General features: G+C 39.0%; 2 protein-coding genes across 3 annotated transcripts in view; both read left to right on the plus strand.

Annotated features, from left to right (window-relative positions):
• The window catches only part of scn1laa (sodium channel, voltage-gated, type I-like, alpha), a 37,403-nt gene extending 30,200 nt beyond the window's left edge, over positions 1 to 7,203 (plus strand). For both annotated transcript variants that reach the window (XM_054746967.2, XM_054746968.2), the window contains 7 exons: positions 69 to 191; positions 2,526 to 2,807; positions 2,894 to 2,950; positions 3,390 to 3,527; positions 3,609 to 3,713; positions 3,801 to 4,071; positions 4,154 to 7,203. In XM_054746967.2, the coding sequence (XP_054602942.2) occupies positions 69 to 191; positions 2,526 to 2,807; positions 2,894 to 2,950; positions 3,390 to 3,527; positions 3,609 to 3,713; positions 3,801 to 4,071; positions 4,154 to 5,319 (2,142 nt within the window). In that variant the 3' untranslated portion in view covers positions 5,320 to 7,203. The remainder of the gene's footprint in view (positions 1 to 68; positions 192 to 2,525; positions 2,808 to 2,893; positions 2,951 to 3,389; positions 3,528 to 3,608; positions 3,714 to 3,800; positions 4,072 to 4,153) is intronic.
• An 8,274-nt stretch (positions 7,204 to 15,477) lies between these two features.
• On the plus strand, positions 15,478 to 26,232 carry ttc21b (tetratricopeptide repeat domain 21B). Its single transcript, XM_054746966.2, has 29 exons — positions 15,478 to 15,649; positions 15,882 to 16,011; positions 16,088 to 16,198; positions 16,293 to 16,459; positions 16,549 to 16,671; positions 16,917 to 17,074; positions 17,619 to 17,703; positions 17,797 to 17,895; positions 18,372 to 18,567; positions 18,651 to 18,748; positions 18,887 to 19,087; positions 19,274 to 19,403; positions 19,476 to 19,633; positions 19,829 to 20,053; positions 20,142 to 20,380; positions 20,558 to 20,630; positions 21,584 to 21,694; positions 21,775 to 21,913; positions 22,477 to 22,583; positions 22,715 to 22,903; positions 23,096 to 23,206; positions 23,300 to 23,381; positions 23,656 to 23,806; positions 24,552 to 24,713; positions 24,789 to 24,984; positions 25,095 to 25,319; positions 25,397 to 25,517; positions 25,608 to 25,675; positions 25,760 to 26,232. The coding sequence occupies exons 1-29, from the start codon at positions 15,626 to 15,628 to the stop codon at positions 25,835 to 25,837; spliced, it is 3,957 nt and encodes a 1,318-aa protein (XP_054602941.1). The 5' UTR covers positions 15,478 to 15,625; the 3' UTR covers positions 25,838 to 26,232.
• Positions 26,233 to 27,673: the final 1,441 nt, after the last annotated feature.

Genomic DNA, 27,673 nt, shown 5'->3' on the forward strand with positions numbered 1-27,673 from the left:
TGTGATGACATAAACTAAACTTGTTCCTTCCATTTGTATGATGTGTCGTCTCTTCCTGTTTCTTTCAGGTTTCACTGGTCAGTTTGGTGGCCAATGCTTTGGAGTATTCTGATATTGGTGCAATCAAGTCTCTAAGGACCCTGCGAGCTTTGAGGCCCCTAAGAGCCCTGTCCCGGTTTGAGGGCATGAGGGTGAGAATACTATAGTATCCCATTCTTAGTCTCAGGAAACTTTCAACCACCAACTAAATTTACTGATAGATTGAGTACACCATGAAGTAATTAAACACCATGGGGTGGATTTACTCTGTGAATGTTGTTAAATTAGGTGTGGCAGAAATGTATGGCTTTGTGAATTAGCTCCTGAGAGGTGTAGACACAACGATCCTTCCATAATTCACCCACATAGAATCAATGAACATCTTTTCATGGTCTCTTTAGAATACAGATCATTTTGTAGATCAGCACGGTTTAGGATTATTGCATACTGGGCTTGATACTAAACTATTAACAACTATAAAAACTGACCTGGGAACTCATTTATAAAGCTTTCTTGTGCATGAAACAGTGTCTGAGTATTCCGTAAGTGATTCTTAATGTAAACTTTGTGAATTATAAAGGAAAATGTGCACAACTTTAAGCTAACTTCGGACCTTTCGTAAGCACAGTTTTGAGACTTGAAAACAGGCACTGCAGCCGGTTAGATGGCAAGTGGTCAATTTGAGCCACATTTTCAGACTTGTAGACCATCACAAAACAAACCGTCAGCCTCTACTCCCGTCTCTGCACGGAGATAAAAAATGAGAATTAGAATGAAAATATGTTGCTATTAAGATAGCACACCACATTCAAACATACATCTTGAAATCATTTATTGGTGCATTAATTGTGTTATGCATCCTATGCTAATCAAAATATAAAACAATAAGCTTTTATTACCAGAGGAAATGCACTGGAACGGCCCCTGCACACCTGCGGCTACTTCTCTCTTGGGTTTCCGGCAATCGGCTCATTCTAGCAGTAATTAGCTGACAGACAGGCTGATATTTCTCGGATATGATGGACAAACTATGGAATTTGTTGCCTAAAGCCTGTTTGGGTTAAATTAGCTGTCACCCTCAGATTTGGAATTTCTCGGTAGTCCCTCAGCACCACAATGCAACCGTTTTAGATGGCATCATTAACAAAACTATTGCCATCTTTCTCATTGCCTCCATCACTTCTTTTTTTTTTTTTTTAAGTCCACCCATGATCTCGCTGCTGCTCCACCACCACACACTCAGATCATTTACTGCTGCAAAAATATTTATTTCACTTAATTCTTACATAATGCACCTTTAAGCAAAATTTTATAAATGAGCTCCCTTAAGTGTGTCCCGCTTTGCAATTTCCAAAAATGTGTTGCATGTAATCAAAACTTAGGCAATGAAATGTGATATAAATTGCTGTAATGTTATATTCTCTGTTGTTTTGTTTCGCTTTTGCTGCAAGTCAGCTTCAAAAAGTTTGATTCTCTCTGGATAGGTTAGTTGCATTGAGAGGCAATGACTGAATTTGTGGCTCCTAAGCAACATTTACTGTCCAAAATACAAGTTAACCTTATGTTTCTGTGCCTTGCTGCCATTAAATTATGTGGTATTTATCATTGTATGTAGACTTAATATTAAAGCCTTAAATTTCCAGGTTTAATGAACACAATAGGGTTTTGTGCCACGGGCGGGACTCTGGAATGCTAAGGGGTTAATGATGATTAGCAGGCGTGAGAACCCTTAGTTTAATTGTGTTTTCAGTCAGTTTTCAGTCTAAACTGAGGATGACTTGCATAATAAACGCCACTGAGTTGTCAGCTGCTAGAATCTATAAAGCATGCATTGACTGGTTCTTGTCATTTTGTAGTCCAGTTTTATATAAGTACTATGATTTTTTTTTCCTCACGTGGTTTCCAGTGAATTTGCCTATTTGCATGCACGTATTCTAAGATATATCAGCTCTACACCAGTTTCATTTTGATTATTGTTTTATGCAATATCTAACATGATTTCTTTATGTTTTATTTTATGTTTCAGTTTACAGTAATCAAATTTTGTGACATCCTACGTCCTCTACAAGGTGTTCGCTTTTGGTGTTTGTCTAAAAGTACTCATAGAATTATGATTTAGCATATCTTTGTTAGTCTTGTGTCTCTTTTCCTTGTTCTTTTCCCAGTTTTACCATGCACTCACCAAAGCATTACTGGTTTAATGATTTAATTATGTTTTATTTGTCATTGATTTGTTCACTATTGTGTGCTCCTTTGTTACAATTACAAGGGTTATTTTTTTCTATGCATCATTTTTACATGGTCTTGCCTACCTTGGTTACTCATGTGTGGGGTTGTGTGTGTGTGTGTGTGTGTGTGTGTGTGTGTGTGTGTGTGTGTGTGTGTGTGTGTGTGTGTGTGTGTGTGTGTGTGTGTGTGTGTGTGTGTGTGTGTGTGTGTGTGTGTGTGTGTGTGTGTGTGTGTGTGTGTGTGTGTGTTGTGTGCAGGTGGTTGTCAATGCCTTAATGGGAGCAATTCCTTCCATCTTCAATGTGCTGTTGGTGTGTCTCATCTTCTGGCTCATCTTCAGCATCATGGGGGTCAACTTGTTTGCAGGAAAGTTCTACGGTTGTGTCAACACAACCACAGGAATCAATTACAACACATCAAAAGTGCAAAACAAATCAGTCTGCATGGATTTGGCTATGGAAGATAATAACACCCGTTGGAAAAAAATCAAAGTCAACTATGATAATGTTGCCATGGGTTACCTTGCACTTCTGCAAGTTGTAAGTAACTAGATAAAATGCTAGTTGCAAGTAAGACCATTTTCCTACTCATAGATGCTTTTTTGTTGCAATCGTTTCTTTTCCAGGCTACATTCAAAGGATGGATGGATATCATGTATGCTGCTGTGGACTCTCCGAGCAAAGTACTTTAATATTTTATTTACTTTAACATTAACACATATGTGCAAATTGCAAAAGCATTGTACACTACAGTTATTTGATTTTTTGGGGGTTGCGGTTATATAACAGTTGATATTTTTACTAATATTAATTGGTTTTACTGTTTACATCTTGAATGGTTATTTGACTATTTGAGGTTGTCACTAACTGCACTAAAATCAACTTTTTTTAATTTAGTTTTAGAATTTTAATGACTTTTTTTCTACCTTTATACATTTTAGCTACAATTGAAAAAAAAACAAAGTTTCATTTTCAAGGAAATTCATTTAATATGACGAAAGCTGCTGTTCCTCGGAGGTGTTGCATTTCTTTTATTGCCAGTTGCTGAATCAACCAGAGCTGAAACATTTTATGATCTAAACTTTGCATTTAAAATCTCTCTGTTTTATGTCTCCATTATAGCTATCAGATCAACCAAAGTTTGAACAAAACTTTGTGATGTATGCATATTTTGTCATTTTTATTATATTTGGGGCATTTTTCACCCTCAATCTCTTCATTGGTGTCATTATAGACAATTTCAATCAGCAGAAGAAAAAGATAAGTATTGTGTTTTCCCTCTAAACACGTTTTCTGTTTCTATTTTTCTGTTATCTAACATCCCTTGCGTGTCTACTTTACTTTGGAGGTCAGGACATCTTTATGACTGAAGAACAAAAGAAATACTACAATGCAATGAAAAAGCTGGGATCCAAGAAACCACAAAAACCTATCCCTAGGCCATCAGTATGGGACATCTATAATACATTCAACTTGACAGTATAAAATCTTTATATTTGTCTAATTGCATTTTTATTGTATGTCTGATTTTAGAACAAATTCCAAGGATTCATCTTTGACATAACCACAAAGCAAGCCTTTGATATTGTGATTATGGTTCTAATATGGCTTAACATGGTAACCATGATGGTGGAAACAGAAGAAGACGATGATAGAAAGAAGCAAGTCCTGAAGAACATCAACCTAGTGTTTATTGTCATCTTCTCTGGAGAATGTTTGATGAAGATGATTGCACTTCGTCAGTACTTTTTCATCAATGGCTGGAATGTATTTGATTTTATAGTGGTCATCCTATCAGTCGCTGGTATGACTCTCCCCTGCTCAAAATGATTGTTTTCTTGCTTTATTTGTGGTATCTAATGTGTTTTTCTTTCTTTTGTCTTCAGGCATGTTTCTAGCTGATTTGATAGAGAAGTTTTTTGTGTCACCAACCCTCTTCAGGGTCATCCGATTGGCTCGAATTGGCCGTGTCCTCCGCCTTATTAAAAGTGCCAAAGGAATCCGCACACTCTTGTTTGCCCTGATGATGTCACTTCCTGCCTTGTTCAACATTGGTCTCCTGCTCTTCTTAGTGATGTTTATCTATGCCATTTTTGCCATGTCGAACTTTGCTTATGTCAAGAGAGAAAAAGGCATCGACGACCTTTTCAATTTTGAAACCTTTGGCAACAGCATGATCTGTTTGTTTCAGATTACCACCTCAGCGGGGTGGGATCTCCTTTTAGCTCCCATACTCAACAAAGACGAGGATTGTGACCCAGAAATGGAGCATCCTGGGAGTTTAGTTAAAGGAAATTGTGGAAATCCTTCCATTGGAATTGCTTTCTTTGTGAGTTACATCATTATCTGCTTCCTCATTGTGGTGAACATGTACATTGCAGTAATTCTGGAGAACTTTGGCGTGGCGACTGAGGAGAGCGCCGACCCATTAAGTGAAGATGACTTTGAGATGTTCTATGAGGTCTGGGAGAGGTTTGATCCCCGTGCGACTCAGTTTGTTACGTACAATTTGCTCTCTGACTTTGCTGACAGTCTAAACCCGCCACTTCGCATCCCCAAACCTAACAAAAGGGACCTCATGAATATGGATTTACCGATTGTGAGTGGGGATCGTATCCACTGCCTGGATATCCTGTTTGCCTTCACAAAACGTGTCCTGGGTGAGAGCGCAGAAATGGACAATCTGAGAGGACAAATGGAGGAGCGCTTCATGGCCTCAAATCCTTCCAAGCTGTCGTACGAACCCATCACCACCACCTTCCGCCGCAAACAGGAAGAAACATCAGCTGCCGTGATTCAGAGAGCATTCAGATATTATTGTAAGAGTAAGTTCACTGACAACTTCACTTTCAACCTGAAAGATGAAAAAGCGGCCACTGAGAAACAAGGCCGTTTGAAAGGAAAACAGAAAGAAAGTGCTGGTAAAACAGAACCCACGCCTGCCTCTGCTTCCCAGTCCACGCTCAACAGTGAGACACCAAAAGGGAAACACACACACAAAAAAGACAAAAGCCAAAAGGAGGTCACGGGAAAAGATGTTGGAGATGTATGAGCAAATGTTGGTGGCACAGAAAAGACTTTAAAGAAAGAGGAGAAAAAAGTTTACATTTTTTTAAACTGCCTCCTTTCCTTTATTTGGACTACTTGAACTAATTCCAGATGTGTGATTCCTCCTGACTGTTCGCAGACACTCAGAACAGCTAGTCTTGCTGTCCTGTTTCATAAATTATTGTTATATCTCAGAATTTTAAAAACGATTACAAACCAGATTTATTTTTTAAACAAAATAAAGTTTATTATTTAGGACTTTGTTTCTGGTCAGTTACCTTTTTATACAATTCTCTTTATTGCTGAGGAACACTCCCTTTCATTTAAAGACCAAGTTCACTGAGAAACTGTTTTTTACTTGTTATTTTTGAAATTTGATCACTCGCTCTGAGTTTAAAATGGAAGCTAAACATGAAAATAGTCTTCTACCCCTATTTTCTGCATTAGTCACCGATAGAAAATAGGCGGGGAAATGCTCGGATTAGAAAAGCCAGTCAATTGTGTGTCACATTGAAAACTGGACTCACCCATCTTGGCTGGCGACGGGTAAGGCTGTTGTTGATTTAGTGTCCAGGAGAGAGCAGAGCACGTTTTGGCTAGTAACAGCTAACTGTTAGCATTAGCAACATGGTAGAACTCCTTCAGGATTGTGTTATTTTTGGAGACAAAAACATCAACAATGCAGATCAAACAGTCAGTGGTAGAGTCGCGTTGCTGTTAGCCAATCAGAGGTGTGATGACTGAATATCAGAAAATGAGGCTCTAAAACCTGCTGTTGTCTGCTAGCCTCTCACTTCTAGTTCCTGAAACAGTAGAGCAAGAGCTTTTTTCCCACATAAATTTACTCAAAAGGCATTCATTTATTCTGGAGACCACTGCAAATGCTTAAAAAAACAAGTGAACTTGGTCTTTAATTTTTTTTATTGGATGCACAGCTTTAATGATTGTCGTGCTCACTGATTGTGCTTAAGACCCACATTTAGGTCTGCATGAATGTTTCTCCCTTGCTATGCATGCTAAATAATGCTTTTTTCATCAGTCATTTTAGTTGGATGATACACAGATCAGTCAGGTAATATTTGAACATTTAAAATGGATAATTTTACAAAGAAATTTTAAAAACAATGACTGTGTACTATTTACAGTCGTGTTTATTGTGTTTTGTTCTAAAACTTTTCTAAAACAATGGTCTTCTGTGGCTTTTACATCTGTAAATGTAAACTGTTGTCAGACTATCATTTGTATTACTGATAAAATGTCTGTTGACAAGTAGAAAATCATCTCTAATGTCAATTTTTTGTCTTTGTCTTTTGTTGACTAGTACTTATTCTGTATTAATCACTAAATCATTTCATACTGTCAGAGTATTAATTTCTTCTAATATAAAACTTAGAGAACTCTGTTCTGTTGTATAAGATTAAAGAAATGTATTAAGTGATGGTACAGCTCTGCATTAGATTACAGGTGGGGTTGGGAACGTGTGCACTTTGTAAGCTTAATTTTCCCGTTGACTTAAAAAAATGTATCTTGATAAATATCAAAGATGGATGTAAGATGGCTCAGGATTTTATGAAAGATCTCACGGAAATGGCTTCACCCATGTGCTATTTCCTGCCTCTGTTTACATGTGTTATTGTCTTTGACGGCAACAGCTACTTTAAACGGTGAGCTGTATGTTATGAAAGCATAACTCCATTCATGGGATGGTTTTTGCATGTCATCAAAAGGTCCCACACCTATGCTACACATTATGCACAGTTAAAGAATGCTTTTTAAATAAAGTAGCATTGTTTATATGCATAATATTTGTGGTGTATGAGAAACTACATGCATGATGTTATAACTCCTTTTATTAAAAAGGTAGACTGAATAAAGAATATACAAGTGTCGTGTTTGCCTACAAATGATTTTATTTTTGTCTGAGTTGAATGTGACACTTGGGACAGTCTACAATTGTGAATGTGTGTGTGATTTCTTTCTGTTTTGCTTTCTTTGTTCAAACAAGCTTTTTAAGTCTTTCAAACTCAACTTCGTTTTTCTTCAGCACCTACAGGGGCATGTCCAGGGAGTGAACTGGGGTGGCACATGCCACCCTTGGAATCTGATTGGCCACCCCACCGAGTTACCTTTAAATAGACATTAACTTGTCCACAAAAGCTTGGGGTAAAAAACATAAGAGTACCCTATCTGGGCCACCCCATTTTTAAAAATCTGGACACGCCACTGAGCACCTCCCCCTGACAATGCATTTTTGAAATACCAACTGTTATTTTTCAACATTATTGCTTCCCCTATTTATTTTGTATGCCCATGCTTTAAAGTTCCTTATATTCCCTTAACAAAATGCCAAATATGTGATTTAGCTTATCTAACAAGACTAACATTACATCACCGGCGTCATAATAAAGGTATACTTTCATTGGAGGTATTAATGTTGTTTCGTGTGATAGGACAAATACAGACTGACACCATGTCAGTATTATTATCAATGTATTTGTACTTTAGCTTAACACCAGGGACTGAATGTTCAAGAGTTCAAGTGTTATTCTTTCTCGTTGATTTATTTACATAACCAAAAATGCAATTTCTAGGAAATAATAGATAATGTTTTGATTGAATCGAAATTTTAGCAACTTTACAAATTTGGATCAAGTATAGCTCAATTAACTGTATATTTTTCTAAATGATAGGTTGATATGCTACACTTAAAAGTATATTTAAGTAACACAGAGCAGTTTCCTGCTTCTCCCTACTGGTTGAAGTTGGAATTACAACTACCGTAAACAACCCTACAGCAGCCTGCTGTGGCTAGCGCTACCAACAAGCTAACACTAACTCGAGCCAATTCTTACTAAATAAGCCACAAATCAAAAAGATCCTCACTGCTGAACAAACAATATTAAAAATTCTAAGTCCAGTAGCAACAAAGCCAGGTCAACATCCACCCGTGATTTCATAGCCTTTTTCAGCTTCCTCAAACTAGTGTAGGCTGCACTCTTCTTCATCTCCAAAGACATCACTCACTTACTACCAGGTTCTGCCATGGTGCCAACAGAAACGCTAACTTTTTTCTTCTACTTGTGCTTTTATTGACAATCAGAAAACTGAAATAGCTAGCTGCACAAAAAACAGCTAACAGCCGTGATGCAGGTATAAGAGCGCCTGCTAAAACACCTACCCACTGCGCAAAACTATTAGGTGCAGTTTGTGGCCAGCAGAGGGCTGTAGAGGGGTGTCAAATGTGAAACTGGTCAAGTTTCTAACCCAACTATCGCTGAGATCAATTTTAAAGCTCTAGCTTAAAGTTTTAAAAAGTAGCAGTAGCTCAGGAGGTAGAGCAGGGCTCTCCAGTAATCAGAAGGTTGCAGGTTTGATCCCGGCTCTGACTAGAAAAAGCTGCTGTGTCCTTGGGCAAAACACTTAACCCACCTTGCTTGCTGGTGGTGGTGGTCAGAGGCAGGGGCGTAGCACCAAATTCTGGGCCCTAGGTACAAGTCTTCTAGGTGGGCCCCCATGCTCAATTACTTAATATCTCTCTTAAACATTTTTTGTCATGCCATAAGACAAGATAATAAATATGATCTTAGTTTAACCTCTATATTGAGCAAATACAAATGCCAGCATAATAAAAGTGAAATGCCCAGACTTCACATATAATTATTTTTATTTGCCAACAATGTGTTCAAACAAAAATCCTGGAATTTATTTTCCAGTAAATGCCCACTGACGGGTCTTCATGTTAGCAAAATCACTTATGAGATCTTTAAAGTCCAGTCCTTTGGCTAATTGGCTTTCAATAGAAAGAAGAGCTAGGCTGTTCAGTCTATCCTGGGACATTGTTGATCTCAAATAATTTTTCACCAGTTTCAGTTTGCTAAAAGCCCGTTCACTCCCAGCAACAGTCACAGGTAGTGTGCAAAATATCCTCAGTCCAATACAAACTTCTCCAAAAATGCTCTGTAATTGCATCCTGTATGGCATTAAGCAGCTCAAGAGGAGACCAAATGTGTGGAAATGTGGCACCATATATTGTTCTCAGGTGTAGCATCTCATTCTCAAATTCAGCTGTGAGATCCTTGTAATATTTTCTCATCAGTGCCTGGCATGATATCTTCATCTGCTCTTCAGTCATGTCTGTCATGGTTCATGATGTTAAGCTTTGCTGATATGCATTGATATATTAAATACATATGACATGAAATAAACCAGGTTCTCTCTGTGAATGTAATGTACTCTAAATTTTATAATCCCTGCATTATCAGCCAAATTATAAGATTGTCCGTTTTCAAGATCAAATATAAAGAAATTTAAAATAGGCTTAAAATATCTAACCAAGTCAATAACAATCCTCTAACACCAGTGTCATCATGCTATACGAAAAACAGTGGCAGCTTCTCATTCCTGAGATTACCACGAATCCATCGATACCAAGTTTGTCCTGGTCCATGACTGGGAAGGAGCTGAAATATCCACACAGAGTGAACCTGTTTTTACTGCGAGGTCCGCGAATTAATTGGCGGCGGCCGCCCACGATAATAATTCTGATTAATATATATATATAAATTAGTGTTTTCACTGATAACACTAATTAATTTATATTTGATCTTGATGGTGAAACTAAAGGCGTTTAACACTGAACACCTAACATGAATGCAGCTTCTGAGAGCTAGCTAATATCAGCTAAAACTGTGTTCTGCTGCTGGCTGCTCACCTTCCTTCTTGAAAACCCTAGTCAATACTTGCTTCTGTTCAGTTAACTTTTTCTCCTTCTTTTCTTTTCTTTTCTTTTCTTTTCTTTTCCTTTCTTTTCTTTTCTTTTCTGGAAGCCAGATTTCCCTTTCTTGGGAAAAGACATGCCTGACTCTCCTGCCTCCAGCTCTGGCTGTCGGCATCTGCGATGTCTCATAGCTGTACATGCGGCCGTGCAGCCCCTGGCCGCTGGTGTGGACTAAACCACTTTGCACATTTTTAAGGGGTGATAGATGCCTCGGAGATTATTCAGTTATTATTTTTAAGGCGAAATTCTGTTTCTGAACCCCTTTATCCAGGTAACGGGAAGTTTATTAAGACATTAAGTAAGTTGGGGGAAAAAAACAATAACAATAAAACATTTTTATTTAAAGCTGTCTCAGGGCCCCTCCCTGCAGTGGGCCCTGGGTAAACAGTACCCTTCCCCCCCCCAGTCCGACGCCCCTGGTCAGAGGGACCGGTGCACCAGTGTTCGGCAGGCCTCGCATCTGTCAGTGTGTCCCAGGGCAGCTGAGCTACATCGAAGGTCATCCCCACCAGTGTGTGAATGTGTGTGTGAATGAGTGATTGTGTTGTGAAGCGCCTTGGGGGATTGTTGATCCCTAAGAAGGTGCTATACAAATACAGGCTATGTTGAGTGTTACCTTAACTTAGGACAAACATGCTTTTTTTTTTAAATAGTGCCTTTCCACACGAAAATCACGAGGTGCATCACAAGCACAATAAAGAATTTAAAAAGATTAAATAAAAATATTTGTGAAATTAAAATGTTTTTATTTTTGATTAAAAACACAAATAAATATTATAAAAAATAATAACAAATAAAAAGAATTTTAAATAGAAGATAGGCTTTCATTTTGAAACTGTATGTTGGGCTGTGGGAAGACATTTAGACAACATTTGTTTCATTATGCATCATATACATTGCAAAAATCTCAACCGAAGATAAGTTTGAAGGAGTTGGGTTTTCACTTTGAAGGTAAATGTAGAATCAGATATCTGTGGAAAGGAACAAGTAAGAATGTGCTGCTATTGATTTGAATTTACATTAAATTGGTCCTTATACTCAGAATCTCTAAAACATTAAAAATGCAAAGCTTTTGATGCTTTTTTTGTGATCTGTTCCAACGTTTTGATGACCTAACGCACGTCAAGATCGTCTTCAGGGGTAGAATCAAGCAGTCCAAGATAAGCGTTTGTTTCAGATCAGAAACTTTCAACGATCTTTAAATCAAAAATCACGATTGATGAAGGACTCAAAGGCAATAATCACAAACTTTTACTGTAATGTTGTGAAACTCTTGCAATGCTTTCAACAACCAAACAATTAGCATTAGTGACATTTCAGAACCTGTAAAAGTTGTCAGTGTCCATTTCTTGTGCAACAGTTAATGAGCACTCAAACTGTAAATGGTTCAACTTACAGCGCATTATGTTCTTGAATTCCCAGCAATGTAGAAAGCACTTAGAATTCTCTGACTTTTATCTAATTGCTTTTTCATGAAAACCCGTGTATCCTCTAAAGATTTCACCCTGTTCTTGTTGAGATTGGATGATCAGAAATGAAAACCTGTTCTAAGAAATGTTTTCATTTTGCATTGCAGCGTGTTCTGGCAAACGCATGAGGTTAGGATCTGCTTTATGGGCGTGCATTGCCGGAAACTATTAGCATCTCAAGTGGATGGAACATTTTTATTAATTATTTAAAACAATCCAAATATTTGATATAGCCCATCACCGTGCTTGTCAGTTGTGGTTGCTGAACCGTGTGGGAGGTAAACAACATGCTGAAAGCAGAGTGCTCGTTATTACTGCAGTTTTGTCAAACTGTGATAATCTCTTTGTGCCACACCCACAGCACATTAGAGCTGGATGATTGTGAGCGTGCTCTCAGTGACGTTTATTGTTATGCCACAAGCAAAAACCCAACATGGCATGTTGTGAGATGCAGCTGAAACCGGTTCACTACTTACAACTGGCAACAGTTTTAATGATCATTGAATCAGGAATGATTCTGCAGATTCTTCCTGCTGGTTGCCCAGCAACATGACAGGGAACTCCATTGTTTCAATGACATCAGGGTAGAAGGTCAGGTGTTGGTCTGCTGTCCCCATCATGAGTCTTGCATGCAGGATAGTAAAATTGTGATCATGTTTATGTGAAAAGATGTAGATTTGGCCACTGGTGTGCAAGGTGGGCATAGTAAAGGGGGGGAAGCATTTCAAGAGGAAATCTGAGAATGCTACTGATAACAGCTCTGTAATTTTATTTTCTGCAGATGGATGGACAGAAAATCCTATTAGATTAGACAGAGGGGAGTTCTACTCTACTTTTTCACGTGCTAATACACACACACACACACACGCACACACACACGGTGCTTAAAGAGCAAGTCACCCATAAATCAACGTTTTTTTGTTGACAAACTATATAAATGAGTGTCTAATTGCTCTGTAGACAAATGTAGTCAATAATTTGGCACTTTAGTTAATCTTAGTTAAAATTCTAATAATCTGCCTAAAACCATCACCGACGCACCGTGGTCAGGCAAAAACTCAGCACTGCATTTGAATTTAAATCTGCCATCACTATTGGCTAAGAGGTACACTATGCTGTTAGATGGTACATTATGATGTCACAATGTCGTGAGTGTGTGTATTTGTTAGTGGCTCCGCCCTCTCGGTCTGCTAGGCAACAGCATTTGTTGCATTTTTCAAACAGGAAGTGGGAGTTGAGTACGAATCTGGCAGGGGGTGACTTGCTCTTTGATCTCAGTTTCCTGATGAAACGTGATCAAAACATCAAAATGTAGACAAGAAAAAGAGCTAAAAACTGACCTATTTCCTCCATCACTCTTTCTTTCGTTCGTTCTTTCTTTTCTCTAGTTGTTTATTGCATCTAGAAAAGCAACCGAATAGCAAGACATTTGTATTTTATTCCAATGCAAGTTGAAATAAAAGAGCTTGTTAGCAAATGAGCAGCTTGTATAATTGGTCATATTGCTTTGATCAATAACGGTTTGTACAAACCACAATGGATACTGCCATTAAAACGCTAGAGCGAAGCATCCCAGGGGATCTGTACTGCCTCGTCCTCTAATAGGTTTTAAGATGCATTCTTTAGAAGTGCAACAACACATGCAATATTTATTCTTCTTTGCAAACTACAACACCTCAGTTGTCTGCCATGTGGCTCTGATATGTATTTGTTACTGAAAATTAAAATTAATTCACTTTGTGAAAAGAGTGTAAATAAATACAAGCTTGACATTATTCCTGATAAACAGTCTCCATTACTGATTCTAAAACTGCCAAATAACTTGTGTGGCACATAACTGCACACGAGGCTCAATATCAACTTGATTTACTCGCCCATTGATGTGTTCTTTTGAGGATAATGATTATGTGCCAGGATTAGTGCTAAATCGTATCTGACGAGGCATGGAAAGGTCTCTGTTGGAACAGTTGCAGCAGGGAATCATCACTGTAGATACTGTGCTGTACTTAGCAGTCAATGCATGGTGTTGCGTAACATAAAGCCTCTGGTTACCACTGACTGGGCAGAAATATGTTTCCATTTTGCATAATAAACCATGAAATGTGTCACTGACTGACACTGAGGGCAGATAAATCAGTTGATACTACACAACTGAATGAGGATGTCTTAAGTCTTTCTGGTTGTGCTGAACTGATCTGCAGTCAGATCATCAGTCACACAAAAAGCCTTTCACTTTGCCCAACCTTTGAGATTGTGACTTTGTTCACATCGTTTGCATTCATTCAAACTAGGCTGTACATGCTTTGTCCTGTGTATTTTTAAAGCACTGGACAGTTGTTAAACCATGTAAATTAAGCACTTCAGCTACATAATATAATTCTGTTTAACTTGTATTATAGAATGAAGTTATTTTTACTCTATTAAATATATGCCTGTCAGATGTTTTTATTATATTTTCTTCTGAATATGTGGATTTTTTAAATATACAAATAATGCAATAAAATATACAAAAAGTAGTAGTAAAAAGTCGTAAAATGAGCTAAATCGGCTGCTGGTAAAAAGATGCAGAGCACCTACTTTATTTTGATGTGTGAAACTATTGTTCTTGATATACTTGTGTTTGTTCTGTACATATAGATTATCTTGTAGCAATTGAAATTTTTACATAAAAATATCTGAATTTAATTAAAATAATAAAAGTATTGTCATGTGTAAGTAACAATGGAAAATTTTTTACAGTCTCTCAAACTCAGAGTTCCTAAACTGTACACAATAACGTATTATTTTCGAATAAAATATGTAAACAGTAAAATACTTCATACTGGTTTTGTTTGTTTTTTCATAGAAAAACACGTATAGATGTCAGTGGCAATGATAAAGCAATAAAACAAAAAAAAATCTTAATCCTTCTTTTTGTCCTCTTGGGAGAATTAATATTAAGGAGGAGAAGAGGGAAAAGGATAAGAACGAAGAGTTCCTTAATAGAACATTTCATTTAAATTATTCCAAACACTGCTTTGTTGCCTTGACAGAATGGGGAATTTGCGCCCTTAACTGGCAACAAACAGAACAACACTAGATGGGAACATGGGGAGTTGCTGCCCTTCAGTGTCTGGAACGTGGTACTACAATTTAAAGAGCAAGTCACCCCCAAATAAACTTTTTTTTTGCTGATAAACTAAATAAACGAGTATCTAATCGTGCTGCAGACACGTGTCGTCAATAATTTGGCACTTCAGTGCATCTTAGTTAAAATTTAAATATTCTGCCTAAAACTGGCAGTGCTGTGCCGTTGTCAGGTAAAAACTGCACCGTATTTTAATTTAAATCTGCCACCGCTATTGGCCAAGAGGTATGCTATGATGTAAACTGGTACATTATGATGTCACAATGCTGTCGTGAGCCTGTGTGTGTGTATTTGTTAGCGGCTCCGCCTTCTCGGTCTGCCAGGCAACAGCATTTGTTGCATTTTTCAAACATGAAGTGAGAGTGGAGTTAGACTCTGGTAGGGGTTGACTTGCTCTTTAATTTTAGCTATTTAAAAAAATACTATTTTACCCTCTTTTATCTAAAATATGGAAGTCCAAAGTGTTAAAAATAAAACAAAAAAATTAAAGGTTGATTGTGACACTTATGGATAGAAAGAGGAAATTACATCCCATTTAGGTATAAGTAATTATCCCTCAGTTTGGTCTGCTAGGCTACAAACAGTCACTATCTGGTTTGTTTAATCCGTTCGCTGTCTTCTAGAAATATCAAAATATCCTAATAATTATCTATAAACTTTACTCGTGAAATTTAGTCAGCGGTTCACCGAAAAAGTAGATTTTTTTAGTGCGAACTCTACGACCTGAAAGTCAAGGCGGGGAGAAAAATATTCTCATTTTACCGTTTCTACGTTACCAAGCAACGCTAAAGGAGTTGTTGATTCAAGATGGCGAAAACGCAGTGGTGTTCACAATAAAAGGCAGTTTCTGTGTCCGTTTTTAAAAGAATGTCGGGGAAGATGAAGATTTGTTAGAGTTATATTTGTTATTTTAACGCGACAAAACGCTGTCGCCAAGATGGAGGATGAAGACACCGTACTGGTAAGCTAACCGTAGCTAAAACACGCGTAGCATTAGCATAGTAGCTAGTTAATGTCAAGGGACTCGCTGTAAATTATGAGAACAGTATTAGTAGATGTAAACATTTAGCAATAAAACAAGCTGTTGACCTGTTGACTACAAAAATCGCATGTTAGTTCTTTGACTAGTCGCTGTGAACACTATTACTGTATGTCATTTATTATTGTTGGTTTTACCCTCGTTGTTTTCTCAGTCTTTGATCAAGTACTACTGCTATGAAAAGTACTTTAACCACGCCGTGGACGCTGCCTACTCTGCTCAAAGGAAGTATAGCAACGACCCCGTCTACGTTTTTTTCCATGCATACGGAACTCTTATGCTGGGTTAGTTTTCCGTTCATTGTGTGTGATCATTGTGCCAAATCTCATTCATGCAATAAGGTGATCCTTATCACCTCAGGTCAGATTCAAGAAGCTATAGCTGAGCTGGACACAATTAGAGATGACCGAAACCTGTCTCTCTGTGCGTTAATGGGCATTTCTTATGCTGAGAAAAGAAAAGCAAACCCAGGTAAGTCCGATCAATCCTTGTATTTAATTATTTTTAATCTTTAATCGCTTTAATGGATTGGGCATATTTGTTGCTTGTTGATTTTTATTCACAGATAAAGATGTTATTCAAGAACTTGAAGCAAAAGTCAAAGAGGATCGTAAAAGTGCACCTCCCAAGAGTCTGTACCATGCAGGGACCTTCCTTTGGCTATTAGGGCGAAATGATAAAGCAAGAGAGTACACAGAGAGAATGATCAAACTTTCTAATGGCTCTACAGAAGTGAGTTCTGTATTCACTTTTTTACAAATTTATGTAAAGAAAGTAGGCTTGTAAGTGCTCTTTAATCGACACTGATCTTTGTTGTTCAGGGCACAATTCTGAAAGGCTGGATTGATGTTACTTCGGGGAAGGATGCGTACGCTAGGAAGGCTGGGAAGTACTTTGATGAGGCCCTTAAAGAGAAAACCGATGTTTTTGCTCTAATGGGAAAGGTGACATGAGAAATAAAGATTTCAATGGACCCTTTATTTATTATTATTATTATTTTTTTTCAATTTTAAGTTATTTATTTGTCAAAAATATCCGTCCGATGGTCCTATCTCAGTCAAGACTCCCTGAGGAGAGGTTATTCCCGGGACCTATCCTTGTGAAATAGAGAACTACTAAAACATTTGATGTGTTTTCAAGCAAACCAGCTCATTCTAAATGTTGTGACTTTTTCCTTTTTGCATTCTAGGCACATTACAATGAATATCGCCAGAACTACTCCGTAGCCTTGGAAATTGTTAACCAAGCTATTGTAAGTTTCTCTGAGTTTCCACCGGCTCTCATCAAGAAAATGAAACTACTGCTGAGCCTGCAGGACTGGGACCAAACAATAGATGCAGCACACAGGTAAAAACAAATCTGGTTAATCACTAATATTTTACAAATCATACTTCTTTGCATTGTTATGCTTCCTTTTCTTTAACAACTCGTGAATATTTGGATTTTTTCCAGTAAGATTGGAAGTTCTAGATTTATTTGCATCCTTCTCCATCCACCCAAGATGAAAAGATTGTTGTTTTTTCATAAAAACATACTAAAGTATTGCTTATGTTTGCTTCTAAGTACCACATTGAGTACCAAGAGCAGGAGTCAAAATTTTAGACTCCACTACAGATCTAAGATCAGGATTAACAAAACAACCGGGAGGATGATTTCTTTAATTACATCAGGTTCAGGGCCTCCTTTATGCCTGATGTTGTGATCTAAAATGAGAAACAAGTTGCCAACAGAATTCTATCCATCTTTTAGCCACTTTCTCCTTTCCTTTTAGTTTTAACAGTATTTGTTTGGCAGCTTAACACAGTACAGCAAGAGTATTGAAATCAAAGAAAGCCTAGCCTGTCCGTGTTGGAGATGGACTGTATTCACAGTACCTTGTGTCATGTTTCAGGCTTTTACAGAAAGATAAAAATAACCTGGAGGCTCAGCAGATGCTCGCTCTCCACTCTTTATGCAGAGATGGTGACGTCGCTGAGGTAACTCACACATTTTTTCATACTTTCTCTTTGAGGTTTACAAAACAAGATTAATGTGCATTCATGTTTTTATTTTCTTTTGAATGTCAACAGGCAGGGAAGCAGATCACAAAACTGATCAGCAGCTTAGAGTTTCTGGAGCCACACAACACCTACCTTTTCTACAGAATGTCTCTTGCCTTCACACGTGTTGTAAGACCATTTATTTTTTAGATATTTAAATTTTTTGATATTTCACGAATTCATCTCTTAAGTTTTCCCAATTTTTGATCTTTTTTTTCTGAAAGGTTAAAAATGTATTTTATAAGTTTCCATGAATTGTTCTGCCATCACTTGTTTGGATGAAAATATTATACCGAACATCAAATTTAAAATATATTTTTCAATAAAATAATTTTTTAGAATAAACTAGAATAAATGATTTTCTATTTATACTCATAGCTTTCAGTGAAGTCTACGACAAACTGCTCTGTTATAAATCATTTCTCAAAAGATGCTTGAAATAAAAAGTTAGGATGTACATTTCAATAACTTTTAACACTTGGATCATTTATTTGTTAAGTTTGTGTCATGAATTGAACTCAAATAGATCTCATTTAGATTAAAAATACCTTTTATTTTTTTACATGAAAATACATGTTTTTCTTTTTTTTTATCTATTGTTGCAGTGTGGACGCAGTGAGAAAGTGATCGAGCAAACATTCAAGATGGTGGAACGGGCGTTTTCTATGTCCTCGGGGGACCCAGACTTTGCCACAGAGTTGGGCTACCAGATGGTGCTTCAGGGTAAAATGAAGGATGCTCTGAAGTGGTACAAGATTGCTGTCACCAACAAGGAGAAGACTAATGTGTCAGCTTTTATCGGTAACATGTTTGAGCTCTTTTTCTTCAGTTTTGTGTCCAGAAATCTTCTGCAGATCATTAATTACTGTTTTTTATTTATCCAGGTATAGCCCGTTGCCAATTACACGAGGGACAGCTTGAAGATGCAGAACAACAGTTGGAGTTTCTTGCAGAAATTCAACAGTCTATTGGAAAATCGGGGGTAATGTTTATTTATTAGAAGTTTGACTTGAATCAGCAGATTAGTTGTTTTTCCACAGACACCCTTGATCTCACTTTTTTGTGCGTTTAACTGTTTGTGCTTCACTTATTTATCTGTTTTTCTTCCACACTCCTTTAGGAATTGTTGTACCTCCAGGCAGTGCTGGCAGGAAAAAAGCAGCGACCTCCAACAGAAGTGACCAACCTGCTGAACGACGCGGTGGATACACACTTCTCCTCTCTGCAGGGTCTGCCTCTGGGAGTGGAGTATCTAGAGAAGATGAATCCGGACTTCCTGTTGGAGATTGTGAAGGAGTATCTGGCTCTTTGTCCTGCTAAGGTACAATTAAAGGAACCGTTACTGATAGGATGGCTTGTCAAATTTAGAGAAAACCAAGGATCTTAGTTAATTAGGCATGATTTTTTTATATCTGGATGTGCTTTTCTCTTTCCTTTGTATTGTCATGTACGAATCATTTAAAACGATTCCCATGAATAAAAAAAAACTTTATTAATCTTGGTTTAGCCTCCTCCTCCTGGCCAGCCTCCTGCTCCTCAGCTGCAGCACTGTGCCACACTGTTGGATACTGTGGTTAAAATTGTTCCAGGCCTCCTTCAGGCAGTCTTCCTGCTAGCCAAAGTTAGATTTCAGTCTGGTGAGTTTCACACTTGACATCCATATTAATGTAGGTGGTGTTTTAATCGGCTTGGTGGCTGTGTTCCTTCAGGTGACATAAATGCCGCTCAGAGCAGTCTGACCCACTGCCTGGAACAGTGTCCTTCACACGCAGAGGCTCACCTGTTAATGGCTCAGATCCATTTGCTGCAGGGTAATGTGACGCTGTGCACTCAGTCGCTGGAAGTCTGCCTCAGCCACAATTTTGAGGTAAAAACATGAATGAAACCAGTTTATAAATGTTTGTATCTGCAGCTTTGGGCTAAATTGTGGCTAAAGCCTTTTGTCTGCATGAGCCTAATGCTTGTAAATTTGAACCCTATTTGGGGTTGACCCTCCCGACCCTGTACCAGCTGATCCATTGATGTGATGTTGAAAGAAGACATAAGTTGTAATGTTTCCTAGATTCAAGATCACCCATTGTACCACCTGATTAAAGCTCAAGCTAAGAAGAAAACAGGCGAACTTGTGGAGGCCATTCAGACGTTGCACATGGCCATGAATCGCCCGGGTGTCCGTAGAGCAGGATCCTCATCCAAATCCAAGCACAAGAAAACAGAACTGAGCTCAGCAGACTGTGTCTCTGTGTTCTTGGAGTTAGCCGAGGCCCTGTGGCTCAACGGCGAACAGGTGAAATGAAAGTTGATCAAGAGTTCTCACATGTTTCTGGCTTTGAAACGACGAGTAATTAATCTGATGAATTTCTTTCGTAATTCAGCACGAAGCAGCAAAGGTGATGCAGGATGCCATCAACGAGTTCTCTGGTACACCTGAGGAGCTACGTGTCACTATTGCTAACGCAGACCTAGCCCTGCTGCGTGGGGACGCGGAGCTGGCGCTGAGTATGCTCAGAAACATTACCCCTGAACAGCCTTATTATGTCCAAGCCAAAGAGAAAATGGCAGACATCTATCTGAAACACAGGAGAGAGAAATGGCTGTATGCCAGCTGTTACAGGTGAGCAATCACCAAAAATATACCACTGAAATCCATCAGTTTATTAGACTGCTACTCTGTCTGCTCAAGCCTGCATAAAAATACACAATCTATATTTTACACGGTCATTAAATAATGCCCACGTTTTTCATCTGGTTAAGTTAAGTTAAGCGTTTTCAAACCCGTCCTTTCCCACAGAGAAATGGTGGAGAAGCTGCCCAGCCCTCACACATATCTCCTACTTGGTGATGCCTACATGAACATTCAGGAGGTGGGTGGAAAATATGATTCAACTTTGTCCTCATCTCAAAACATCTTTGTTGTACATTATTATTAAAAAAAACATTATTGCTAAAAACCACAACTTCATTTTTAATCATCTGCACGTTGTTAAACGAGGTACTCTATTCAATAATAGCACCAACACATTCATTTAAAGTAAAGAAATTCTTCTTTTTAATGTCATTTTCATTTTAACATACACTTTAGCCATCCTTCCTGTAATTATCACCACAGCTGGCCAAGCTTAGTGAATACAAAAATTGTTCAAACTCAGATTTTACAGATATTGAGCTCAAATATTATTTTCACAAAACCTTCTTAAAAGTTTTGACTGTTACTCGAGATCTTGTAGCAATATGTGAGAATTCATTCAGCCGGTGCAAGGCTGTTAATGAGCAGGCAGGTATAAGAAATGTACATTTTGGCTTTGTTATTGTTTCATTATGAGAAAACGTGCCGTTTACGTTCCCTGTGAGCTGCACTCGGGGTTTTAGGTGTATGCAGCAGAGTCCCGAATCTGAAATCGGGATGTTTTTTTGGACCTCAAAAAAGCCAAAAGAACAGAAGAATGAAATAAATAGTAAATGAAGAGAGTGGAAACAGACCGCATGCACCTGCAGCTAAGTGACGGACTGTTGCTAAATAGGTTTCAGAGAATTCATTGCATCAAAAGCCAGGACATATTGTCACTGTAATGAGTTTATAGACGGTAACTCAGGCTTCCTTATGTTGACATATTTTGGTTGTGATGATATTTACAACAGCAGTATGAGTCAGCCCTCTTCTGACCATCTGTAATTATATTTTAACAGCTTGAGTGTTAGTCATGCAAGAGCTGAAGAGCTGTTTACCTCATGTTCCCAGCTACTTATAATATTTACAATGACCAAAAAGCTGCAATAAATTTCTGTCGTACTTACCGTCGCTTGTGTTTATCTTCAGCCAGAGAAAGCCATCGAGGTTTACGAGCAGGCCCTGAAGAAAAACCCCAAAGATGGTACTTTAGCCAGCAAAATGGGAAAAGCTCTGGTCAAGACGCACCACTACAACAAGGTACGCCTGTTTTGGAAAGGTTAAACACAACTTACACTCAGATAAACACACGCTGAAGCAAGTGTGTCATTATCAAACAGGCAATTAATTATTATGAAGCAGCTCTGAAGACTGAGCAACAGAAATTCCTGCGCTACGACCTGGCTGAGCTTCTGATGAAGATGAAGCAGTACGACCGCTGTGAGAGAGTCTTGCATGATGCTCTGGCTCACGAACCAGGTATTTAAACCAGTTATGATGTCAGGACTGAGCCTCACAAGTGTTCGAATCGAGGGTTGCAACTCCCAAATGCCAAGCAGGGGCATCATTCAAGGGATACTTGAAACAGTTTTTGGACTAGAGCAAATTTTTGTTTCTGACAGTGAATTTAAGGAACCGCGTGTTTTGTAGCTGTTGAATTCTAGAGTGTTCCTATTATTTCACATATTTACCTTTTATTTAAAAAGGATTTTATTCATTCTTGTCTTAGATCAACCTATTTTTGAGTTTTCAAAAACTATTTTCGTCAGCATTTATTAAAAAGGCCATTGATTTACCAAAGCTATTTAAAACTGCGAGTAAATCAGCCAGATAAGCTGTGAATTAATTATTGTATCTTATTCATACCAAATAACATCATGCTGCTCATACAAAAGGATCCACTAGGGGGAGCTGCAGTATGCACCCTATTTCTAGTAGCTCACAAACTCTCCCCATTTATTGTTGAGTGTGCACCACTGCTTCCAGGGATGTTTGTTTAAATGTATTTACTGTATTTTCCTTCTTTGTTCTGTTAAATCCAGTAAACCAGCTGCCTTCGCTCTCAGATGATTGCCGTTATCTGGTCCTGTTGGCAAAAATCCAAAATAAAGTTGAAAAAAACGAAGAAGCTTTGCTTTCACTACAAAAAGTAAGTTATTCTAGGAGTATATACATTTCAGTTTTCATAGTTTGTTTTTTTTTAATAATTTAATCCAACGGTGGTAATGCTCGCTTTTTCTATTGTTCTCATATTGATGCTGTATCTCTTTCCTGTTAAAGGCCCGGGATGTGCAAGCCAAGGTGCTGAAGCGTGTGCATGTGGAGCAGCCCGATGCTGTCCCCGCGCAGAAGCAACTTGCTGCTGAGATCTGTGCCGAGATCGCCAAGCACTACACAAGTCAGAGGGGCTATGAGAGAGCGGTCAAATTCTACAAAGAAGCTCTTGTGTATTGTGAGACAGACCACAAGGTCAGTGCAGCTGAATCAAACCATCCTGTGTACTAACTCCAGCGGTGCTTGGCAAGCAGTGGTAGTTTTTGTTTTGACCCTGTTTTTTGTTACATTACTTGATGTCAGTTGTTGATGAATTGATTTAATTTTAGAAAGTTGAATTCTGTGACTTTAGCATCATTTAGACAAACGTCTCCTCCCGTTCGTTAGGTGATGCTGGAGTTGGCGCGGCTGTATCTTACTCTGGACAACATTGATAAATGCCAGGAGCAATGCTGGGAAATTTTGAAGAATGATAAGTTTAATGAAGAAGCAACCCTGGTTGGTTTTTTGCTGTATTTCTTTCTTTTCTCTCATCAAAAATCGTTATGATATGTTAAAAATAATTTATTTCTTGCATGTGTTTGTTCTTAGATGATGGCAGACATTAATTTTCAGAAGCAAGAGTATGTCAAAGCATTAACTCATTTTGAACAACTCCTGGGGCGCAAACCAGGTACAGTTGGTTTCTACATTTTCAGTAGCAAAATTAGCTAAATGATTCATTTTGTTTCATGCTTTCGTTCTTTTTTAAACACAGAAACAGTTTTGTTTACCTGTTTGTAGCTACAGTTTCGCCGGCCGGCGAAACTGTAGCTACAAACAGGTAAACAAAACTGTTTCTGTGTTTAAAAAAGAACGAAAGCATGGAATTAGAACCACGACACAGTAAGAACACACCTAAGATATTCATTTTGTTTGTTTGTTTGTTTGTTTGTTTGTTTTTTCAGACAACTACCCAACTTTGGCACGTCTTATAGACTTGTTAAGGAGGGCTGGGGAATTAGAAAAAGTCCCCAAGTTTCTTGAAATGGCTGAGAAGCATTCTTCCAGGACTAGATTGGAGCCTGGCTTTAACTACTGCAAAGGCCTTTATCTTTGGTAAGTCACAGTTCTGTTAATCTGAGATTATGGGCTCTTTTGTTCTCACAAGCTACAGGCCCGTTTCCGCTATCGGACCGGACCTTCACGTTGTGTACATGTGTCCGCGTCACCTGGCCTCCCAAAAGGAACGTTTTCTGGGCCGTTTCAGGAACCGAGTCCCTGAACTGGGGTATGCACTCGGAAATGGCCCAGTGGCGTTGCTGGGCGGGACTTGTGCTTAACTCATGCAATTATATCTGCAGACGTCACCAAGACAACTGATGTTTGTAAAATTGGAACGGTTGCTGGTGAAGCAGAAAGAAGCAAAAAAATAAAACATAATGTCCACGTTACCTTAAAATAGCAGCTTCTAACCGCCCAACGCTGAAAAATGCAGTGGAAATCCCCCCGGCAACACCGTTTTTTTTTTTTTTTTTGCTGATTTAGTGATCTTCTATGGAGCGCTGTTAAAAACTGCAAATCTTCTGGTCATTGAAGGCTTTTTATGTCACACAACCTCCCTCTCAGTTCCTCAAATAGATTAAAAGAAGGTGTACTTTGACAGAATAAAGCGTTTGTTCGTGGATGCCTTTTGGAGCTGATCAGAGATGTCACTCACCGCAGTAACGGTCGCAATCTCGTCTGGACACAACAGCTGAGAGGACCGAGCCATTGTTTTTTTCCTGTAACCTTTCCCCCCCTCCCAGTAAATCCCCAGAACTCCTTTAGTGGAAACACGGCTACATTTGTGCTTCCCCCTCAGGTACACAGGAAACCCCATCGATGCTCTTCGACACTTTAACAAGGCTCGGAAAGACAACGACTGGGGTCAGAACGCTGTCTATAACATGATTGAAATCTACTTAAATCCTGACAATGACACCATCGGTGGAGAAGTGTTTGAGAATTTAGACGGTGAAATCGGGTGAGTGGACCCAACAGAATTAGTCTGAGACGCATACAGACTGTATTCTGATGCTTCCTCTTTGTCTTCCCGCAGCAACTCCACAGAGAAGCAGGAGTCCGAGCAGCTTGCTGTGAGAACAGCCGAGAAGCTGCTCAAGGAGATAAAGCCTCAGACGCCGGGCGGATACATACAGCTTCGCATCCTAGAGAACTACTGCTTGCTTGCAACTAAACAGAAAAACAATATAGAGGCTGCCCTCAGTGTTTTCACAGAGATCGCAAGCAATGATGTAAGTAAACTCCTAAAGTGCCCGCACCAGGAGTTGTGCGTCGTTCCATGCTCTAGCACCGGCTGGTTATATGCTGTTCATTTTCACCTGCTTTTCTTGGTTTCGTTTAGAAAGACCACGTACCCGCGCTGTTGGCCTTGGCAACAGCTCACATGGTAAAAAAGCAAACTCCTCAAGCAAGGAACCAGCTGAAACGCATAGCTAAGATGAACTGGAACATCGCAGATGCCGACGAGTTCGAGAAGAGCTGGCTTCTCCTGGCAGATATTTACATCCAGTCGGGGAAGTACGACATGGCTGGGGAACTCTTAAAGAGATGCCACAATCACAACAAGGTCAGACTTTAAAGCGCCACATCAACACATCTTTTTTGTTTTCTTTAAATCTAATATAAACTGTACTTTTCTTTCAGTCGTGCTGCAAGGCTTATGAATATCAGGGCTACATAATGGAAAAAGAGCAGGCGTTTAGCGATGCCGCTGTCAGCTATGAACTGGCTTGGAAATATGGAAATCAGAATAACCCAACCATCGGTATGAAGATCTGATTCTTGCTTCTTTGTTTTCATTAATAGCATTAAAGGAGTCATATTTCTAACATTCAAATATCTGCTTTTTATTCAGGATACAAGCTGGCGTTTAACTACCTAAAAGCAAAGAGGCACGTTGACGCCATAGATGTGTGTCATAAGGTGAGACGTCTGCAGGTGGATGTTTTTGCTCTAATACCTTCCGTGTGGTTTTCTGTTTAGAGCCGGCTCTGTTGTTGTCCACAGGTTCTGGCTACATATCCAAATTATCCCAAAATGCGAAAGGAGATCCTGGACAAAGCTCGCTCTGCCTTGAGACCTTAACGTTGGACGTGGGTATTTGTGTGTGAGAGCAAAGATTTTATTGTTTGAATATTTGTTCTGTCAAGTTGAAAATGTACAGTCATGCTTTGGGACAAAGCTCAAACACATTACTGCGTAGGTTTTTTTTCTTGTCTTCTGAGCGTATGAAGACTAGGCTGCTGGCAGTCCAAAGAGAAAATCCAGACCTGAGACATGCGGACAAATCTGAGAGCCCATAGACATAAAACAGCTAAGTAAATGTTTTTAGAGGAAATTAAGGAGGGACATGTGGGGAAAATCTTAAGCTTTTTTTTTTTATCATTGTGTTTGTTTACCTTTTTACTTCCTACATGAGGTATTCGTGTGATCTCTGTTAACTATTCATTTGTATTTTAATAAATGTTCAAGTTAAAGATTGTGGTTGTCCTTTTTAACGATATGTTTTAGAAGTAGCAGCACAAGTATTAATGCCCCTTTTCCACAATTTACCTGCGTACTTTTTGTTTCTGTCATTTGTCAGACAGCTAAAGACCAAAAAACATCAAGATGAGCAGCTCAATCAGGAAAAGTGTGTTTTTTTCAACAGATAATGTTCAACTTAGTGTAAATAAGATATAAACGGTTTCTTTCCATTCAAAAGTATGCATGTTTGTCTTCTTTCAGCAAGAGTGCCTCTTATTACCGTTTCTCTCTAATCTTGCAAAGCCCCATAAACCTAAATAGTCTGAGCTCTGAATCTTCTCTTCAAATCTGTAAGCCACTTGTAGTTCATAGGAAACAAAGTAAACATGTTCAAATTGACATGTGACAACTGCATGTGTAGTTTAGGAACTACATGAAAGCGTTGGTTTTCGCATAATGACTGTTCAAGGCTTTTTCATGCTTCGCATCTAAAGCAGAAATCCAGTTTCTTCTTATAGAGCGCCATCTAGAGGCGGAAATTGTGTATTGCACCTTGAGCCCCTCTTCCTACTTGGTTAAGTCTGGAAGCAATGTCTCATTGGTGAAAGCACATCTCTAGTAGACAATAGAGCTAAAACACATTGTTTTACAAATATTCACATTCTCTGCTATTTATTCAGTTATGTATAAATATATATTTATTTTTTCCATAAGAAATGTTGCCAACTGCATCAGTCTAGGTACTTTTGCAAACGCGCGCACACACTGATAGGGAACCTAAGTCTCCCTAAAATAACCTATATAACTTTTGCTGCCATTTGAACTCACGAGTGAGGGAGCGGGAGATCGGCAGATGGATTGAGGCTGCGCCTGCAGTGATGCGGACGTTGAACCGGTCTGTTGTGGTGAAGGAGGAGCTGAGCCGGAAAGTAAGGCTCTCGATTTACCAGTCGAGCTACCGCCCAGGCCTCACCTTTGGTCATGAGCTCTGGATAATGGCAGAAAGAACAACATGGCGGATACAAGCGGCCAAAATGAGTTTTCTCCGCGGGGTTGGCTCAGCCTTAGGGATAGGGTGAGGAGCTTGGACATTCGGGAGAGGCTCGGAGTAGAGCCGCAGCTCCTCCATATCGAGGAGTCAGTTAAAGTGGCTTGGGCATCTTGTTAGGATGCCTCCTGGTCGCCTCCCCAGGGAGGTGTTTCAGGCATGTCCTGCTGGCAGGAGGCCCCCTGGTCGACCCAGGACATGTTGGAGAAAGTTCATCTCCAAACTGGCCCAGGAACGCCTTGGGGTTCAACCGGTGGAGCTGGTGGAGGTGGCCGGGGAGAGAACGGTCTGGAATTCCCTAGTTGGGATGCTGCCCCCGCAACCCGGACCCGGATAGGCGGAATAAGACGAGACGAGAGACACTTTCTTGGCATCAAAATGTGTCTTTAAAATTTATAGACATCATA

Source organism: Nothobranchius furzeri, chromosome 14, assembly GCF_043380555.1.
Source record: "Nothobranchius furzeri strain GRZ-AD chromosome 14, NfurGRZ-RIMD1, whole genome shotgun sequence".
NCBI lineage: Eukaryota > Metazoa > Chordata > Actinopteri > Cyprinodontiformes > Nothobranchiidae > Nothobranchius > Nothobranchius furzeri.

What these genes read in the sequence shown, in the direction of transcription:
- ttc21b (XM_054746966.2), top strand. Translation starts at nt 15,626, where the DNA reads ATGGAGGATGAAGACACCGTACTG. An exon ending in GAAAAGAAAAGCAAACCCAG is followed by an intron (nt 16,199 to 16,292) that starts GTAAGTCCGATC and finishes TTTTATTCACAG; the next exon opens with ATAAAGATGTTATTCAAGAA. An exon ending in TCAGAATAACCCAACCATCG is followed by an intron (nt 25,518 to 25,607) that starts GTATGAAGATCT and finishes CTTTTTATTCAG; the next exon opens with GATACAAGCTGGCGTTTAAC.